The 19641-nt window shown below is 44.6% G+C and overlaps 1 protein-coding gene across 2 annotated transcripts in view; it reads right to left on the bottom strand.

The window, feature by feature from the left end:
* Positions 1-2003: 2003 nt before the first annotated feature.
* The window catches only part of Golim4 (golgi integral membrane protein 4), a 77498-nt gene continuing 59860 nt past the window's right edge, over positions 2004-19641 (bottom strand). For both annotated transcript variants that reach the window (XM_040752634.1, XM_040752635.1), the window contains 7 exons: positions 19241-19491; positions 18186-18271; positions 16845-16954; positions 13863-14030; positions 13184-13252; positions 4394-4465; positions 2004-3834 (listed from right to left, as the gene is read on the bottom strand). In XM_040752634.1, the coding sequence (XP_040608568.1) occupies positions 3685-3834; positions 4394-4465; positions 13184-13252; positions 13863-14030; positions 16845-16954; positions 18186-18271; positions 19241-19491 (906 nt within the window). In that variant the 3' untranslated portion in view covers positions 2004-3684. The remainder of the gene's footprint in view (positions 3835-4393; positions 4466-13183; positions 13253-13862; positions 14031-16844; positions 16955-18185; positions 18272-19240; positions 19492-19641) is intronic.

Raw genomic sequence — 19641 nt, 5'->3', positions numbered from 1 at the left:
GGAAGCCACCCTATGGCCCAGGGTTATATATCTTTAGCTTTGAAGGCTGCTGCTTCTGCTAACATCCTTGAAATGACAGTGCATGATAAACACTGTTCAACGGTGCTCGCAGATACCATATTGAAATCGCCTGCCAAAAATAACATCCCAGAGAGGAAATCAAACTGCTTATGTGTTGAGCCAATTATCTGTCCTACCTGGATCATATGGTTTTTGAAAATGTGTGAGGCAGTAGCATCAGCTCTGTTAGTCAATTTTCCATCCAGAGACCAGTTATTGTAGTTCCTATTAAATAGTAATTTACTAGGCTGAAGAATTAAAGTGGGGCTAGACCATGAAGAATTGCACAGTCCATGCTAACAGGTTAGCGGTGTTTTCTCGCATGCAATGGGAATTTCTTAAATGACTGCACGATACTGCAGTAGTAAGGTTATCTCTAAAGTCCTACTGGCTCAGGCCTTAGGGATTATGAAGAAGGAAGAGAAGGAAGAAAAGAATGAAGCAAGGAAATGCCCCAGGTAAATACAGATAAGTGGGGCCTGGACCAGGACAGCAGACAGATGGAAGGTCTGTGGGGATAGCCTGTGGGGTGGGAAGACAATTTCATGCTTCTGTTTGGTGAAACTTAGTGAAAGGAGACACAGCTTAGAAAGAGAAGTAGGTTTGATAAGGTATAAGAAAATGAGTTTTAAAAGTTATGACTTTGGAGGTAGAATAGGGTGTAGAAAATTAGGCTGAGAAAAAGAATAAGACCTGTGAGGAGGGTCCGACAGAGACACGGTCTCTGGCAATAAACATGAAAGGCACCGGCATTTAAGGAGGTGGAAGAAGCAGCCCGGAGGCCACATGAAGGAGACAAGGAAGAGACTGAGCAGCTGCAGGAAACGTCTGATGGAAGCGACATACGCAACTCCTGTGCAAGCCGCCTTATTATGAACGGATCACCAAGTGTCCACATAGCCAAACACACAAAAGGATAAACTCAGAGAAGGTAAATAATGTCAAATGTTCCAAAGGCCATCCTGCCAACCTTAAAGGAAATGCCCTCAGAGTCAGTGCATAAGAGAGTCCAGGTCACCTACTTCGCACGCAGTGAAGGCATTCAATACATGCCAGTCCTTCCCCTTGGTAAGAGGGAGTCCCTGGTGCCCGTGGCTAAGGTTATACTCTTCGTTGCTCGATCTTCCCTCATTATTCTTGCAAATAACCCGTCATTAATTCGGTGCTCTTGCACACATGTCTAAGTGAGTGCTCGCTTTTCCTTCTCGTAAATTCACAGGCATGAACTACTTTGACTTCTGTGGATGTGGAATTCAGCAATCCACATTTGGCATCTTCATTTATCATTCTCCTTTGCTTTGTCCTCTCTCTCTCTCTCTCTCTCTCTCTCTCTCTCTCTCTCTCTCTCTCGCTCGCTCGCTCTCTCTCTCGCTCTTGAGGCAGGATTTTTCTGAACTTGAAACTCACTGATTCAGCTACTCTGGCTGCCCTGTAAGCCCCAGACATCCCCTCATTTAATTGTTCCCAATGCTATGATGACAGGTGATTCTGGCTTCTTTGTCTAGGTACTAGGGAGATATAATGCAAGTCATGCTTTGACAGCAGCTACTGAAACAACTGAATCATCTCCCCAGCCCTCCTCTGCCCCTTGGTCAATCTTGACTAATGGGCAAGACGAACTTAAGTGATAATTTACATCTGTACGGTCATTAATGGGGATCAGGTCTAATTTAGTTCCCACTAGAATGTTCTTCTAGCATGGAGTTAGAAATACTCCAGAGCAGATTGTGATTGGTGGTTTAATGGGGAGATTTACACATGGGCTGTGAACATGGCACTCACGCTTTCTCATATTTTTCTAGACCAGTTTCTTATTTCTAGCACCCAAAGCTAGCTTAATCACAATAAAAGTCCCCAGTGTCCTTAGTGTCCTCTTTAGGTGAGAGAATGGGGATGAGAAGTCAAGTGCCAATCAAAGTAGAAAAAGAAAGAAAATGAAGCAGTTTGGGAAAGGCATTTAATAATTCATTAATTTGTATTCTTCTTATAAAGAAAAACCATAGATCACAAACCACTAAGAAATTATATGCTTCAAGACTTACCCCTTCACTCTTTATAGCTTTATTGATTATTACCCAAGTTTCAAATAATTAAATACTGCAACCGGGACATTAAAATACAAACTAATTTACCAAAATAATTGTATTTTGAGTATTATGTACAATATTATACATTTTACATTACATAAGGGGCTTTTATACATAAAGATAAAATTTGATTTATGGTTACTGGTAATCCACAATACACTTGAACAGAACATTTCTATGCACACACACCGCCACACATACACACACACACACACACACACACACAATTGCTCAGCTGGGAAAATAAAAAATGAGTGTGGTTATTAAAAACTAAAATTAGGTTCATACAATAATAGCAGAAAATGAAATTCATTTTATTATTTTGAAAGTAGTATTTAAAAACCACACACAGATGAATTGTGGACCAGTTCTACATGTTCAACAATATTGATGATTCAAACTAAAACATGTGCTCATTTCAAGGAAAAATTTCCACTTTGCATTTTCCCCTAAGGGATGTATTATTATTCAAAAGCCATTAAATGCCTTATATATAGGCAAAGGCAGGTCAATTCTGGGTAAATAGTAAAGCCACTGAGGGTGGAGTTTCTATCATAGTGCTATAGATATTTCACGACATAGTTTGAAAAATAATCTTATTAAACCGTAACATTGCCTGCTTTCATGTGAACAACCGTGATCCAAATGGTTACATACCAAGGCACAGAGCTTAAGGGAGAAACATTAAGTGGTAGAAACTGGATACCGATGGGCATATAACAATGAGACTTAAGACAAGAAATGATGGAGCATGGGCGATCACCCAGGAAGCACCATCACACACACCACATCAGTTTCTAAGTGTGTCAGGCCCTGTTTGGCCTCTGTAACAAGAGACTAAGTCCAAGATACCTTCATAGGAGTCCTAATATTATTCAACCTTCACACTTGAGTCTCAAGCACGACCGCTGTGATTTTAAGCATTGCTAAATATTCTTCTGACCTAAACTTCGTAAAAAGCATGTCTTTGCTCTGCCACAAATAAAGGTTTTCCAGTTGTACGTCGGCTGTGCAGATGGATCTCATTTCTAGACAGCCTGTAGCAGAGACATCCTATCAGCGCTGTACAGAAGAACCTGCCGAGGCAGCTGCTAGGCTACCAGTCATCCCTCCACATTTGCGTACAGGGCTTTTCAGTACGCCTTGTCTCTAGATCCAATCCTGCCTTTCATCCGATATAAACGGTAGACTCCCTGGAAGCCAGGAGACAAAAAGGTAATGAGCTGTACCATGCACAACAACAGCCAAGCACTTTACAACATCACAGCTTCTCTGAGGAGCGAGACTCAGACGCGAAGGCGTGCCATACTGTTTGTCTTCCCGTCCGTGTTGAACTTGACTATAAAAGAAGTTCTAAGCTAAGTTATCAAAATATATTCATATAAATGTATAGCATTTCTAATATAAAAGTTAAAAAAACTCTAAACCCTTACTTTTGTATGTAATTAAATATTCTAGAGTTCAGTAGGCGGGATTTGTTTTAGAGCAGCTTGAAAAAAAAATGGTTGGCTGAGCACGGTGCAGAAATTGCGTCCAGCTACATTTCGGCTCTGCGATGTGATTTCTCGGCAGCGGCTGCCCCGTCTTCTTCCTCGTCCTCCTCCTCCTCATACGGCTCCTCCCTTCCTTTGGGGTGGGCACCGTCTTGAGCTCCTTGTTCTTCAACATCATTATTTTTGTCCCCAGCCTAAAAGAGAAAAGCAAGAAAATAAGAGAGGATGGGGAGTTCGTGATTGACAATTCTCTCCAACAAAGGACACAAAGTAACTCATTTTGGAGGAAGAGAAGCCATGAAGAAAATGTTCTCAAAAACAACACCACTACATCCTCTTACTTTTCTTAATTCTAGGTGGGCCTGCTAAATTTATCATTGCCTTAGAGGTGCAAGGAATGTACTGTTGGTCTCGATCTGTGTGCTTTTTGCAACTTATATGTGTAAATGTGACATTCCAGAGCAGTGTAGGCAAACACACACATTCTAACGTACATATATACATAGACACATACATACATACATGCATACATACATACATACACATCACACACACACACACACACACATACACACACGCATGTACAGGCACCCATACACACTCATGCACCTTTCCTGGGGAACAGAGGGGGGATGGAGTGGGATGGGGGCTGGAGGGATTGGGGAGCTGGGGGAGGAGGGGAGGGAGAGGGAACTGGGAGAAACATGTGTAAAAAGTTAAATAAAAAATTATTAAAAAAAGAAACAAACATACATTTTCACCATAGGTCTCTTCAGCATTATGCTCCAATTCCCTTTTCTTCTCTTCAGTCAAATCTTCCTGAACCTAAAACACAATCATAAACACAGAGTAAAGCTTTCCCATGTAAACACTTGTGACAAAAGTTCCAATTTCTAAGACATTCATTCACAATTTCACATCTTTACAAAAGAGGAACTAAAATTAAGGTTGAAAATGATAAAAAGTCAAAAGTGTGTCCTGTCTAGTAGGTGCACAGAAGCGCGTGATATACCTCTGGAGAAACTGTTGGCAGTTAACAGTCTTTTGAGGGACAGGTGCCATTTTCTTCAGTGGTATAGCACCGAGAAGGCTCACCTGCTCCAGTAAATTACCTCCTGTTCACGTTTTGGCAAGAAAGTCTAATTAGATTCAGTGGGTCACTCCCAAAAGGAATATGCGAACACAGGAAGACTTGTTGAAAAGAGGCATCCCAGAGGGAAAGGGAACGGGGTAAGGGAAGAAGTTAGGAAAGGATATGGAGAGGAAGATGGTTAAAATTCTTTATATAAATATATACAACTGTGATAAACAAAAATTTTTAAAAATCAATGTGATTCTCAAAGAAGGACCCCTGGATTCGATTTGTTTGGATATGGGTGAACTCTACAAAGTCAATAGATAATGAGATTCAGCTCTCTTTACAAATTGTTGTGTTTCTACTTTCAAATGGGGAGAACTCGAGAATTCTAGAAGGCTGATGGGAGAGAAAGTTTTAGGAAGGCAAAGCAGCCTGTCTTATTTGCTGGCATCAGTAATCACTATGTTTCAGGCAAGTCAATATTTTAAAATATGTAATAGCTTACTAATGGGGTAGTTAAATATGTAATAGCTTACTAATAGGGTAGATGAATAAATAAATGCAAAAAATATCTCTTCTTTATAGGTACAGATGTATCTAAATTTATCTAACTAAAATGTATAGAAAATAGGACAAAATAATTTCAAATTCTTCGTGAAATGTTCTATTACAAACAGCTCCCACATTCCTGTTTCTAATGTGGCAGCACATTTCTGTTTGAAATTGTTTTGTTTTGTGTACACTATTATCACTGTTTCATTGGGTGCAAGTATTTATCGCAAATTGTGAATCAAAGACAGCATCCAAATACATTTACTAAATATCTTCTAATGATCATATCTTATAGAAATAGGTGATAATACAGTTTCCAAATTGTCAACATCTGAAACCCTATATATGCCAAAAGACGGAAGTCATTTGCATGTATTACAAAGATCCTCAGAACATCAGTTTGGTGGGAAGGACTGGGCTGGTATGAAGCCAGTTTCTTCTGGATTCATAGCGTATGGTTAAGTCCTCTTGAATGACACAAGGCAGTAAGAGATTTGGGGGAAGAAAAGCTGGAGGAGTGGCTGCTGCCACTTTGTAAAATGGGTGAGGTGCTATATTCAGGTAGAAGATCGGACACTGCTTCAAAACATCCAAACAAAATGAGGGAAATGAGCATAGCTCAGCCTCCTGAAGGGTTGTGGATAGATGCTAGCTTGTCTGTAGCCTACAAGGATACCTCTTCCAAGATACTCAGGCCACAGGGAAGGCTTCATGAGTCTACTCTAGTCATTCTGCTGTCGGCTGGACCTAGAGCCCCTAAACTGTATTCCTTCCAAATAATTAGGTCAGAGGCATAGAACATGCTCTGTGTTCACAATTCCTGGTAGGGTACTAAAGACTCCCTGTCTCACTTTACGGCTTTATCAATAGTCCATTACATCTCTTCTGCCATTAGTCATCGATCTACAGTGACATTCCACAGGATATTGGGATGAGGTCAGTGGAACAGATATTCCCGATTATATCCAGGGCTGACAAACTGAAGCATTATTTATTAAATTGCTTAAGTGTTCTGTCAATTTTGATAAACAAAATCAACTTTTCTATAACTTTAACGAAGAAAGCATTACTTAACTAAATGTGAGTTGGCTGGGAACAGAAGAAATGCTTAGAAACTGTGCAGTACAGCGAGAAAAATCCCTAAATCAGAGGCTGGAAATCTTTTTGTGTCCAGTGGGGACTAGTAACTGCTCAGGCTGCCTCAACCACTCTGCTCTCTCATGCAACACAACTCTACCAATGTAGAGCCAAACAGCTGTACACAATATTCAAGCAATATTGCACTGCTCCAGTAAAAACTTATTTACAAAACAGACTGTGCGTATTGGAATTTTCTACCTCCTAACATACACTGTGTGGAGAGACAAATCTCAACCAAAGGCTTGCCTGTAAATATTTCTTTCTATATAAACAGTGAAGTCAAATTTGCTGTTTTGCTTTGGTTTCAGAAAGGGTCCCACCTCAAACTCACAATCCTCGGGCATCAGCTCCTGGAGTGCTGTGATTAAAGATCTATGCCAGCATGCTGGGAAAACCATTTTCATTATGAAAACCTTCAAGTGCAGGCCAATAAAGAGAACCTCTAAGACTCTTCCAGCCATTCATTTCAACACGGCCAATCTGGATGTTTTTGATATGCCTACTTTTTTCAATGAATTACTAATATGCCTGTGTGTGCATATGTGAGTGTGTGTGTGTGTGCGCGCGCGCGCGCACCAGAAATGGGAGGTCAGAAGTGAGTGTCATGTGTTTTCCTCAGTCTTCCACTCTATTTTTTAAAAACTTAGTCTCTCATTGATCTTGAAGTTCACAAATTTGCCTACTCTGGTCAGTGAGGCCCCAGGGACCCACCTATCTGTCTTCCCAGTGGTGGAATTACAAGTGTATGTTATCAAGTTTATGTTAGTTTTTTTTCAATGTGAATGCTACGGACCTAACTCAAGCATTCAAGCTTGAGTAAATATTTAAGCAGTTGAGCCATCGCCCCAGCCCTTTGCTGAGTTACACTCAAACTTTCACCCATTACACAGTTTCCATGCAATGCCATTTACATCCATAGCAAGCATCTCTGGCAATGTTGGTCTCATCTCTCTGTACAAACAAAGGGCTATGATGACATTTGACTACTTCAGTAACCCTGTACTATAATCTACTGGTTAGACCACACTCAACACTCCCTTGACTGTCTTTTTAAAATGTTTTTTGTGTTGTTTTGAGGTAAGGAAGGTCTTACACTGCCACACAAGCTGACATGGAACAAAGTGACCCAACCTGGTGTCAACCAGTCGTCCTGTCCAACAGCCTTTTGAGGACAGAGACTACAATTGTCATGTGTCCTAATCACAATCTAAACAAAGATAATGGACAACATGGGCTTCCTTGCATCCTTTTTACTTAAAAAAATTCTACGTTCAGTTCTGTGTGGTATGCCTTCAACCATAACTGTAACCATCCCTCTAGGTCCTTATGTTTCCTATGAGTAAAGTTAAACATAAACTATGATCAAATTCAGATTCAACGTAAGACTCAAGGGCACTTCAGAAGCAGTGCTGAAAACTTGCTGTTTTCATTCCATCAGCATGCAGCCTGTGTGTGTGTGTATCCTAACAAAGTAAGGTTGTCCTCCATCAGTGACATCAGGTATTGACAACCCAGTCACTCCATGCTCCATGGAAATTTCTCTGACCTCTGTCCATGTAGTGACATCATTCATTGATGAATATGTTTAAGTCGATTGTTCGATTTAGAGATTACAGCATGGTGACTTTCTGGTTCTATCATTCTCTTTTATTAATTTCCACCAAGACCTCCTTCACATAAACTTTCAGTTGTTGGTATTCTTAATAATATCAACCTTACACTGGCCCTGGGTAAGCTGTAGTTAGAATTCAACAAGAAATAACAAATGGTGTGATTCTGAAAAAAAACTGATCTCTCTAAAGCTCAATTTTTAATACATGAAAAAAAAAACGTGTTGAATCAAAACCCCTTTGTGTTTATTGTCTGTGTTGGGGGAAGAGCGGTCTGAGAGTTGTCGACCTTGTTAAGTATTTAGTGAGAAAATGTTTAGCAAATGGGTATGACCATATCCATAAGTTCAAGAGGTTACACTTTGCAAAATCTATCTAAACTTCTTTCCCTATAACTAGTTATCTAAACAGAGGTTCCCAAAAGAGCAGTATCTGCTGGCTGATTTCGAGGACCCTTGAAAGACAAGATCCAAATACCAGAGGGTAGAGTCTGACTAGAGGTTTGTATTTTTCATGAACTTCTCAAGGTGACGCTGGGTCACGGCTGAGACAGGACACTACACGTTTGAGTACAATGTGTGCTGGCTAAGAGTGTCTGGCGAGGGAAAGAACAAACTTTGTAAGAATGCTTCTCCTTTTCTCTACTCAGTGGATCTACTGTAGAAATTTGAGCTTATGCCCCGGTTTTCATTGTAATCATAGTTGTGAACTAGTGATTTAAATGGCTCTTTGTTAATTAAAAAAAAGGCATTCTGTAATATTCTAGCCATAGAGACAATTGACTGTTACGTATCTATTATTAATTAACTCATCACATTTGAGACGGAAGTAATCCAAGCTCATCTTAGCCGCACTTCTAAAGAAGAACAGATGATACTGTATTCCCGAGCTTTACAATACGCTTATGCGGACAGCCCTGGGTCAAAAGTTCACCTTTCATCATTTCCATCTTCCACAGCAGTCTGCCTTAATATCCTCCTAAAGATGGCACCGTGCTTTACCAAACACATCTCAACACTGCTACTTCTCATGCAGCCCTGAGAACTCTGCTTCAGAAACTGCAGAAAAGAATCCTACTGAATGGGGCAAAACTTGCTTCGGGTTACACAAAACAAAGCCGGCACCTGCAGCTGAAGCTGGTGTTGGCTAGCCATCCTGTGCTAGCGGGTGTAGGAAGACTTTTCTTCTACATACGACAGAAACTGTGTACCTGGCTGGGAACCGGGAAGCTTCCCCTTACGAGGCTGAGCATGGGAGGGTGCAGGGGTGGTGCCTTGAGACACAGTCAAAGGCCTTCAACAGCATGAGCTACAGTGCTTCATGTACAAGGTTGCAAAGAATCTGCGCCCATTCAAAAGGCCTCCCTTCCTCCCTTCCTAGCAGGACCTGATCTCCCTGGATGGCTTCAAACGTGCTGTGTAGCTGAGAACAACCCTGATCTTCTGACCCTACTGCCTCCACTCCCAAAGTGCTGGGATTTTAGCTGTGCACCCCTACAACCAGTACATGCGTTGTCTGAGACAGATCTTCTGGCGTGAGGGGCAAGAGCCATACCCCCAGCGCTGGGAAAGTTTCTTGACATGGTGATTCTCAGGTCACATCTGGTATCAGGTGTGTGTCCTTCTGTCTACAGAAGGTGGACAGGTACCCTTTACTTCTCTCTCTTGAAGGTTCTTATTATTCTGCTTTTTGGTTTACTAGAGATACTGAAACAGCCACATTTTTCAAGTAGTCATTTAACCTGTTTTATCATTAATTACTTTAAAATACATAAACTTTTTTAGATATGTCATAATGTGTCTCTTCACTCAGAAGCAGATATAATATCCGGAATGCTAGCAACATAAGAAAGATATTTTTAAACATATTTTCGCTCTAGAAATCATAAACAAATACAGAAGGAGTGCTGGTCAGGAATCACGTTTATGTCTTGGAAAGATAACCTGGCTGGGATAAATGAAGGTAGTAGGAAGCTGGGGTCACGGGGTAGTCATGGAAGTGTTTGCCGGGAAAGCAACTGGACCTCAACTCAGTCCTCAGATCCTGCGGCACGCACAGCTCTGGTGTGGCAGACAGGCTGGGGTTGTCTGGCTAGCCAGCCTCCCTACTCTGTGAATGCCAGGCCAAATGACAGATCTTATACAAAAAACAATAACAACAACAAAAAATAACAACAACAACAACAAAGGCGGATGTCACCTGAGGGATGACATCCAAGGTTGCCCTCTGGGATGACATCCAAGGTTGCCCTCTGGCCACTAACTCATGTGCATGCACGGGAGTGTGTACTGTGATCACATATGTGTACCCACATTGGAACATACACATGTACACAAATACACAATACACTTTCTCTTCCTCCCTTTCCCCTCCCCGCTCCTTGTTCTCTCTCTGAAAGAAGGCAAAGAAGGTAGGGAGAGTATAGACTTCCTGTACTCAGTGTGACGCTTATGCTGTGCTCCCCAAACTCAGGTGGTAAATCTGACGACTGCAGTTCTGACTGGAGCAACCCCAGTGAATACGATTACAGTGGTACACCAATACCAACACATCTGAGCTTTGCTGGGAAGGGAAGGAAACTGGGTGCTATTACAAGTCTACGGCCCGGCTGTTACAGAACCGCCGGAACGCGAGGCAAAGAATAGACGAGCAGGACACAGCCATGTGGCATTTCAGTTTCTATAGTGTGTCCATGAATGCTACCCCCCCCCACTAAGTGCCATGCACCCATGCTTCTAATTCACTGCCCATTTTGCTGCAGGCTGCTCAGCACCTCATCTCTGTTATTAGCGCTTGAAGAAATGCGGCATCGGTTCTCCTCCCCGCCTCTATAGAAGACCTTGGAATAATGGAAAGAGTGGGGCAAATTCAACATAGCCTGTACAAGGGATGCTGAGTGGACAGGGAGGCAGTCAATACTGGAAAGAAAATCTTTGTAAATGGGGTGTGTGTGTGCATGAGTGCGTGCGTGCGTGCATGCGTGTGTGAGAGAGAGTGCATGCGTGTGTGTGTGTGTGTGAGAGAGTGCGTGTGTGTGTGTGTGAGAGAGTGCGTGTGTGTGTGTGTGTGTGTGAGAGAGAGAGTGCGTGTGTGTGTGTGTGTGTGTGTGTGTGTGTGTGTGTGTGTGAGAGAGAGAGAGAGAGAGAGAGAGAGAGAGAGAGAGAGCGTCCAGGGGGGTTAGAAAGTATAGACACTGACATTGTTAAAAGGCCTCCCGACAGTGCTAGCGGCCCAGCAGAGCCGAGGCGAGTCACTCTGGGACAAAGGAGGGAAGGACTGTGCTCCATGCAGGCTGCTAGTGTCTGCCTTGGCGCCTGTCTTTCTTTTCTGTGTGTTTCTGCGTCGTCCAACCCTCTCATGCCTCAGGTGTTCCCTCCTTCACCTTAACTGATCATCCTTCAGAGCCGAGACGGAGTCAGCAAACACTGATTAAACTTTTATGTTTACCCTTCTGAATTTTTAAAAGGAAGCCAAGGTGAACCCTTTCTCTCTTAGTCCCTCAGCGCTTCCCCTCAGCTGACTTAAGGAAACAAAGGACTATTGGTCCCGACACCCTGTTAAAAGAGCAGTCCTGACGAATAGCTCTCTCCTGCAGCCGTCTTAGTACTCATGGCTGCTACTGTCTGCAGTGCTCTTTAGGAAAAGACAGTCTCCGGCACTCCATGAAGCTGAGCAGCAGGAGGAAACACGAGACGGCAAAGACGAAGGCTGTTGCAGAGAACAGGGCTGCGGTCATAAAGAATGATTTTCTCTTTCCCCGGGATAAGCACACATGTTAGCACTGGCTCTAAAAAGCTGACCAAGACAAGGAAGAATGAGGCAGGATGCGTGAAGGCAGCCGAGGATACGGTGCAGGGAACTCACTCTCCCAGCTTGCTCTCTTCCTGGTCACGTGTCTACCATCTCACCTGCCACCTACCCCACCCCCTTCCATTCAGGGACAAAGCCTTCTGATTGTAAGACACTGTTATGTTAGGAAACATTTTCTTAACCAGTGCTTTAACTGGGGAAATGCTGACTTGCCTATTGACAGAGAGAGTAAGTGTGGTGTCTGGACCTGTTTGAATGAAAATGGCCCCCACAGGCTCACAGGAAGCAGCATTATTTGAAAGGATTAAGACATGTGGCCTTGCTGGAGCAGGCATGGCCTTATTTGAGGAAGTGTGTCTCTGGGGGTGAGCTTTGACGCCTCAGAAGCTCAAGGGAGGCCTGGTGGCTCACTCTCTTCCTGCTGCTTGCCTAGCTGGATGTGGGCCTCTCTCCTGCCTCCTCAGCACTGTGTCTGCTTGTGTGCTGCCATGCTTCCCACCGTGACAATAACGGACTAAACCTCTGAACTGTGAGCCAGCCTGAATTAAACGGTTTCCTTTATAAGAGTTGCTATGGTCATGGTGACCCTTCACAGCAATAAAAACCTAGGACACTTCCACACACAGTTCACTAAAGAGGCACACACTGCACTCATCAGCTGATTAACCAGGGAACAAGATACTGGGAGAGGTATTTCATAAGACTCATTAGTGCCAATATGCCAGAAATCTACAATGAAAGCAAGTTAAAGTTTAATACTAAGAAACTCCATCTGAATGCACTTTAATTCAAACAAAGTCTGGTCCTTCCCATATTTCACCTCCTCCTTTCTTTCTCTTTCCCCTTTTCCTTTGGTGGAACGGGTGTGCTGGAGACTGAACGCAAGGCCTCTCACTTGCCAGGTGAGCCCGCCCTCATTATTAAGGGAAGAGGTCAGAAGGAAATATTGGTGAATCTCCAGAAATACTTGGGAGTGGGTTAAGTGGGTCCCAGGTCACTCTGTGGGGGTCTCCCTGAGTCGGCATGGGGACGAGCCCGCAGAGAGAGGCGCAGGGATAGGGATTTGCAGAGAATTCCTTCTTCTCTCTTTGATGTTATGCATTTATGGACGCTCTCACAAAGATGCCATGAATCTCAATCTGCCAGAGCTCTTCCTAATTCCAAATCTCTGGTCACTTAAAATCAGCCTGGTTTGCTGCCTCCTAAGTGCTTCAGTTGCTACAGTCCACTTCTTCTTCAGGCTCCCACCCCTTTCTCGTGTGACTTAAGTCTGAAGGTCAAAGTCAACAGAGCTGAGGTCTGTTTGAGGGTGGTGTGCCCCGTGTGACTGGTCCCATGCACCCCATCTCATACCTCCTCCTCTCCTTCTTCCTGGTACTGCTCATCAACATTATCCTCCTGCTGGTCTGGATTCCCTGCCATCTGTTGAAACAAAGGAAAGGATGCTGGGTCGGAGAATGAGCACATCATGAAGAAAAGCATCCCTGCAAATGCATCAGTAGCCAGAAAATGCTGAATGTTCATTTCTCCAAAGAAGTGTGTGCCACTCACCCCTTACCTCACTCTTGGAGTACAGGCATATCATATTACTCAAAGGTCCAAACCCATATCATCTTACTCAAGGGTCCAAACCCACATCATCTTACTCAAGGGTCCAAAACCCACATCATCTTACTCAAGGGTCCAAACCCACATCATCTTACTCAAGGGTCCAAAACCCACATCATCTTACTCAAGGGTCCAAAACCCACATCATCTTACTCAAGGGTCCAAAACCCACATCATCTTACTCAAGGGTCCAAAACCCACATCATCTTACTCAAGGGTCCAAAACCCACATCATCTTACTCAAGGGTCCAAAACCCACATCATCTTACTCAAGGGTCCAAACCCCGTATCATCTTATGCCAGGGTTCAAGACCCGATGAAGAGCTGATGTGGCAAATTGTCTCTCACCCCACACAAGTGCTTGTCTTTCCCACAAGCCAGGCATTCACTGAAACGCTCAGGCTGAACGCAGGCACCGTCTTACCACCAAGTGCTCATCCATTTCTGTGTTCTCCTGCTTGGCTTCACCTTGTTTTCGCTCTTCACTTTCCTCGGGCAAATTTTCTTCTCTCACTTGCTCAGCTTCCTCAAATTCATCTTCCCCTTGGTTGTTGGGGTCATCTGCTGGGTTTATATCCTCCACAGCTGCCCTCTGGAAAATGTTCATGAGCAGCAAGCATAGCTTCAAAACTGAGGCTCAACTTTAATTTCATTGGAAAGGTCACACACTGACAGAAAATGAAATTGCCCTTCACCCGACTGTTCAAATCAAATTTTCCCCGAGACCTGCAGAGTATGAAACAGCTCAATGTCCAAGATGGAGCTCATCTTGCTTTTTCAGTAGGAGGAATCAGATCAACTGAGGAAGTGCACACAGAACGTCATTCGTGCAAGTGATTCCCCAACACTCTGCTGGTAGCGTAAGCTCCACGACGCAGACAACAGTGCTCACACAAGTCACAGGGCGAAGCAGAATAAAAATAGATCAGTAATAATCAAGATGGGAGAGTTAGGGGCAGCAATAACTCCTTTTACCGCTACATTGACTTTCACAAACCTCCCTCTGAGAGAAATTTGTGGGTGTGAAGCGTGTGTGTGTGTTGGTTGCATGTGTACAAGTGCGTGCATGTGCACCTCTCTGTACCTGCCCAGGAGTGCACATGAGTGTGGAAACCCCAGGTTAACTTCAGGTGTCACTCCTCAGGAGCCGTTCACATTCCATTTTTTGACAGGATGTCTTACAGCGAGACATGGGGCCCGTCCACTAAACTAGACTGGCTTAGTATGGAGCCCTGGGTACGCAGCTCCAGAGCTCCAGCACTGGTATTATAAGGTGCACCACCACACCTGACTTTCTATTTGGATGCTGGAGATAAAGCAGCCAACACTTTACTTACTGGGGTACCTCTGATGCCCCCTGCTAGAAAATTTTAACAGGTAAATAGGTGAATATATCTGACGGGAAGGAGTCCACACCAGAAGGACTCAACAAAGACACAGGATAGAGAATGAACTCCACAGTATATGGTCTATTTGTAGCATGCCAAGTTTCTACCATGAAATAGAGTGATATGGCTTTAGAAATGGATGGGAGAAATCAGACAATGTACCATCAAAGGTATTTCCACAGCAGTTCCCAATAACTGTCTCCCACAAATGCCTTTCCAGTGAATTGACATCATAATTACTTCAGTTATCCATGTAAGCCCCTAGCACACATGTTAAGTGATAGCCAAACTCACAAGACCCTGAGATGGGCATCCCCCTTCCTTCAGTAAGCCACGGGACACCTACTGAAGCGGGAATTGCTCTCCCTAAGACCCTGAAGCCACAGAGGGGGAATTCAGCCTCTCAGTGTTACATAGTCAAGGGGCTCTTCTGTTCACCAGGCTATTTGAGCATGGTCAAGAGCTCCCTGCAGGGGCAGATGGTTTATTACCGCACAGCCCTGGCTGGCAACATCAAGTACAAATGACACTGCTCTCAACAGAAATGAGAAGTCATCACCATCACACCCAAGTCCAATTACTTTGCAATCTCTCCACACAGGCGTTCTCGTATGAACTATTGGTCACTTGTGTGGGGGATAAGGAAGAAACTGTATCCTATTCCTAAGTACCTTTTTTACAGAGAAAAAAAATCATAAAAATGCAAATTTAGTCCCACCTGCAACCAAACAACAGTTGAGGGGGTTACAGGGAAAAGCGTTACATCACATAAGAGAATGAATGCACGATGGGACAAGAGGTGACTGACTCAATTCTTGTTAAAAGAAGACATGTTAGAAAACTATCTCTTTATGCATGGTACCCCAGAGAAGTGGAATGAGCCAAGATCTCCTGAGCAGATTGAGAACATCAGGGGAGGGGAGAGGGAACCAAGAAAAAGTGAGGGGGAGAAGAGGAGGGGAGAAGAAGGCATGGGGGAGCAGAGAGGTTGAGTCGAGTTAAGAATAGAAGAGAGCAGGATGAGAGATACCATAATAGATCGAGTCATTATAGGCTTGAGGACAGAGCTGACACTAGTGAGATCTCCAGAGATCTGCAAGGATAACACCAACTGGCAAACTAAGCAATAGTGGAGAGACTACATTAATAGCCCCTCCTTGATGATAAGGTTGATGACTATCCTATATGCCACCCTGGAACCTTCATCAAGTGACTGATGGAAGCAGAGACAGATACCCACAACTAAACAATGAACTGAATTCCTGGAACCCAGTGGCAGAGATGGAGGAGTGATGAGCAAAGGGGTCAAGACTGTGCTGGTGGAACCCACAAAGACAGCTGACTGGACAAGGGGGAGCTCTTGAGTCCCAGACTGATGGCTGAGAGGCCAACAGGGGATTGTTCCAGACTCCATGAATGTAGTGTCAGTGAGGAGGCCTCAGAAATCGCTGGGGCCTTGTCTCAGCCTGGACACATGGGGAAGGGCCTAGGTCCTGCCCTGGAGGAAATGGCAGACTCTGGAGATCCTCCTAAGGAGGGCCTCACCCTCCCTGGGGAATGATGTTGGGATTGGGTGGGGGCTGGTAGAGTGATAAGGGAGGAGGGGTGGGAGAGGGAGCTGGGATTGACATGTGAAGCATTCATGTTTCTAATTTAAATAAAAACATATATTGAGGAAGAAAAAAACCCCTATCTCTTTCAGTGCACTGTCTAGAACAAACAGATGTCAGGAGAGTAAGGATTGGATCCCATCAGCCAGGGATCGTGCAGCAGATCCTAAAGGTAGGTGTCTGTCAGACCCAGCCATCCCACACTGGCACCCTCGCCTCCCCTTATGCACTGGCAGGCTTTTGTGCTCTGGCTTCCTCACTCTCAAGGGACATCTTCTCACTCCCTCATGGGCTCTGCTTCTGTCACTGCAAACAGTTCAGAGCTCGCTTCCCAGCCACACAAGTTCACCTTTTCTTCCTGCCTGCCTTGTGACTTCCTGACTGTTGGGATCAGTGGAGGAGACTTACATCTGCCTCAGCTTCTGGGTCAGATTCTTGGGGTCCTGGTTCGTGACGCTCCTGTCTGTCGCCCGTGTCTCCTTCAGCTTCATCTTGGCGCTGGTTATCTCTTTCATAGGCTAACCAAGCAAAGGCACCATAATCAGCCCAGAGCGGATCAGGCAGGACTTTCCTCTCAAACGGCAGCCCGTGGTGGCTTCCCTGGAGGTCACGCCACTCTATCTCATGTCCTTCTCGGGCAGTGGCATGTCTCTCTCTTGTTTTCTGAGCAGTTCTGTCCTATTTTACAGGCTGCGTGTCACGTGGATGGGTAAACGTACCATGCTACCATTCTCAAGGGATATTTATAGCAGAGGCTGGTGTTTCCCCACCAGACACAAAAGCAATAATCACGATTTTCATAATAAAAGAAGGTATACGTGATTGAGTCTTTTTGGTTACTGTCACAAAAGGAGTTACCCAAAATTGAGACCTTTAAAAATGGACGCCAACAACGTTAAACTCAGAAGCAGACATATCGCTGCCAGGAAAAACCATCCTGTGCTTATAGTGACTTAAGAGTTTACTTGGTATTCTTTGGGGGGTGGTGGTGGTACTCAGATTAACAGAATTACATACACACACAAACTGTCAATCATTTCGAGAGTAAGACATAAGAGGGAAGGTTAAGGCTGCAGTTATTTAGTCTGGACACACCCAGGGAGCCTGCGGGCAAGCTGAAAGTGCTCAGGGGACTTATTAAACAAGAAGGGAGCCAGCAGCCCTTAGTCTCATGAATAACAAACGGAGGGAGCTAAAGTGACCCACGGGGGACATAAAGGCAACAATGTCTTGACTCTTAACGTTATAAAGTAGCATGATAGGCTGCTGATTGAGTGCATGCCCCTGCTTTTCCTTAGACACTTTCTAGAAAAATCGAACACTTGTAAGAGTCAGTGGTACCAAGCTGAGTTAACCTCAGCTCCGTCTCCACAGGGAGCAGCGTTTGACGAATTTCATACTAGAGGTTTGTCACAAATAAAAGCAAGGGCGCAAGATTTCCAAGCTAAGTAGAAAATACAGAAATTTCCTAAAGAATCCCAATCCTATGATGTTTGTCAGAAACAAGTACTAAGCACACAATGAGGGGAGAGGTTTCTGAAAAAAGCCGCTGTCTCCACCTGTTTGCAGGACTGCTAAATACTGTTGCCAGGACTCAGCCCAAAGGTAACAACAGCATTACGTGTGAGTGCCAGCCGCCCGCCTGCTGCTGCATTTACTCTGCCTGTTGGTGCTCCAGAATGTGCTTGTCCGCACGGTGTGACGTGATCAAGTCATCCGGGTGAGGGGTCACCATCTATGGAGTCTTACCTCCTTCCTCCTCTTCATGGATTCTCTGGTCCTCGGCTCCCTGCACAACGTGGTCGTTCTCTACAGCATTGTAATCAACTTGCTGCCTGCCGGTGACATAAATTCAGAAACAGAAATTAGCAGGCAAGGCTTGAAACAGGTCATCTATCTTTCAAGTCAGGAATAAAAGAGGATTTTCAAACTTTAAACGTAAGCCATAACTTGTTTCTGAGGTTTAGAAACACAATAAAATATAATAGTGACAGCAGATATGTTTTCAAAGCACACCTGTAAGAGGGAAAATGACATTCCATGACAAAATAAAGTTAGAACTAAGTCTGCTAGTCTATTTTGAGATCTATTAAGTTTCTTTATTACTATGTGGTGTGTGTGTGTGTGTGTGTGTGTAAGTTTCATGAGAGGTGCACCAACATGCACACGCCAGGTGCACCGGCCAGGTGGTCAGAAGAAAACCTTGCACATTGTCCTTGATGTCAACCTTGCTTGAAACAAGGCCCCTTTTTTGATGTTTGCCTCCACATACTCCAGGCTATTTGGCTGCGAGCCTCCAGAGAATCTCCTGTCTCCAACTCCCATCCTGCTGTACTAGCCCTGGGATTACAGGCTGTGTGCCACCGTACTTAGATTTACATAGATTCTGGGGGCGTGAACTTAGGTCCTAATGTTTGTGTGGCAAGCCCTTTATCACCAAGCCACCTTCTCGGTCCATAACTATCACCTTTAGGAAGAAAAAAATTAGGCTGAAGTTAGTCTCTAGCGTTTAGTTCTCCAGGTGTTTCCTACTTTGTCTACATGGGCACCACGAGCCAGCCCTCTTGCCACGGGTACAAGGGCTACACACACACACACACACACACACACACACACACACACACACACACACACACGGCTGATTTGACGGCGGAGGAAGGATTGTCTACACCCACCAAGGGTACAAGGGCTACACACACACACACACACACACACACACACACACACACACACACACACACACACGGCTGATTTGACGGCGGAGGAAGGACTGTCTACACCCACCAAGGGAAGGGGCAGGCTACCGTTGCTTCTCCGGGTGCTGCTGGGCTTCCTCAAGCCCTGCTTGATCCTGCTGAGCCATCTCTCTGGCCAGGAGCTGCTGCTGCTGCCGCCGCCGCAGCAAGTGTCCGTGTAGCCTCTGCTGGTGCAAGGCTTCCTGGTGTTCTCTGAGCCTCTGAGCCTCCTCATCCCTCCTCGCCGCCAGCCTCTGCTGGTCCAGCTGCTCCTCGTATGGGGACCGGGATTTCGTGATTGCCTTGGTGGGATGGTCCACCTGGAACACAAGGAGTTGATGCTAACCCAGAGGGGCTACACCCTCCGGGAATCCCTTCATGTCCTTGTCGGGACAAGCGCAGGAGGCAGGGTGGGCTTCTTAACGCTTCATGGCAGGTGAGCGCCAATTACACGTGAAGTCCCGTATCTC

Source organism: Mesocricetus auratus, unplaced genomic scaffold, assembly GCF_017639785.1.
Source record: "Mesocricetus auratus isolate SY011 unplaced genomic scaffold, BCM_Maur_2.0 Super-Scaffold_100009, whole genome shotgun sequence".
NCBI classification, from domain to species: domain Eukaryota; kingdom Metazoa; phylum Chordata; class Mammalia; order Rodentia; family Cricetidae; genus Mesocricetus; species Mesocricetus auratus.
This window is presented reverse-complemented; position numbering and strand designations above follow the sequence as displayed.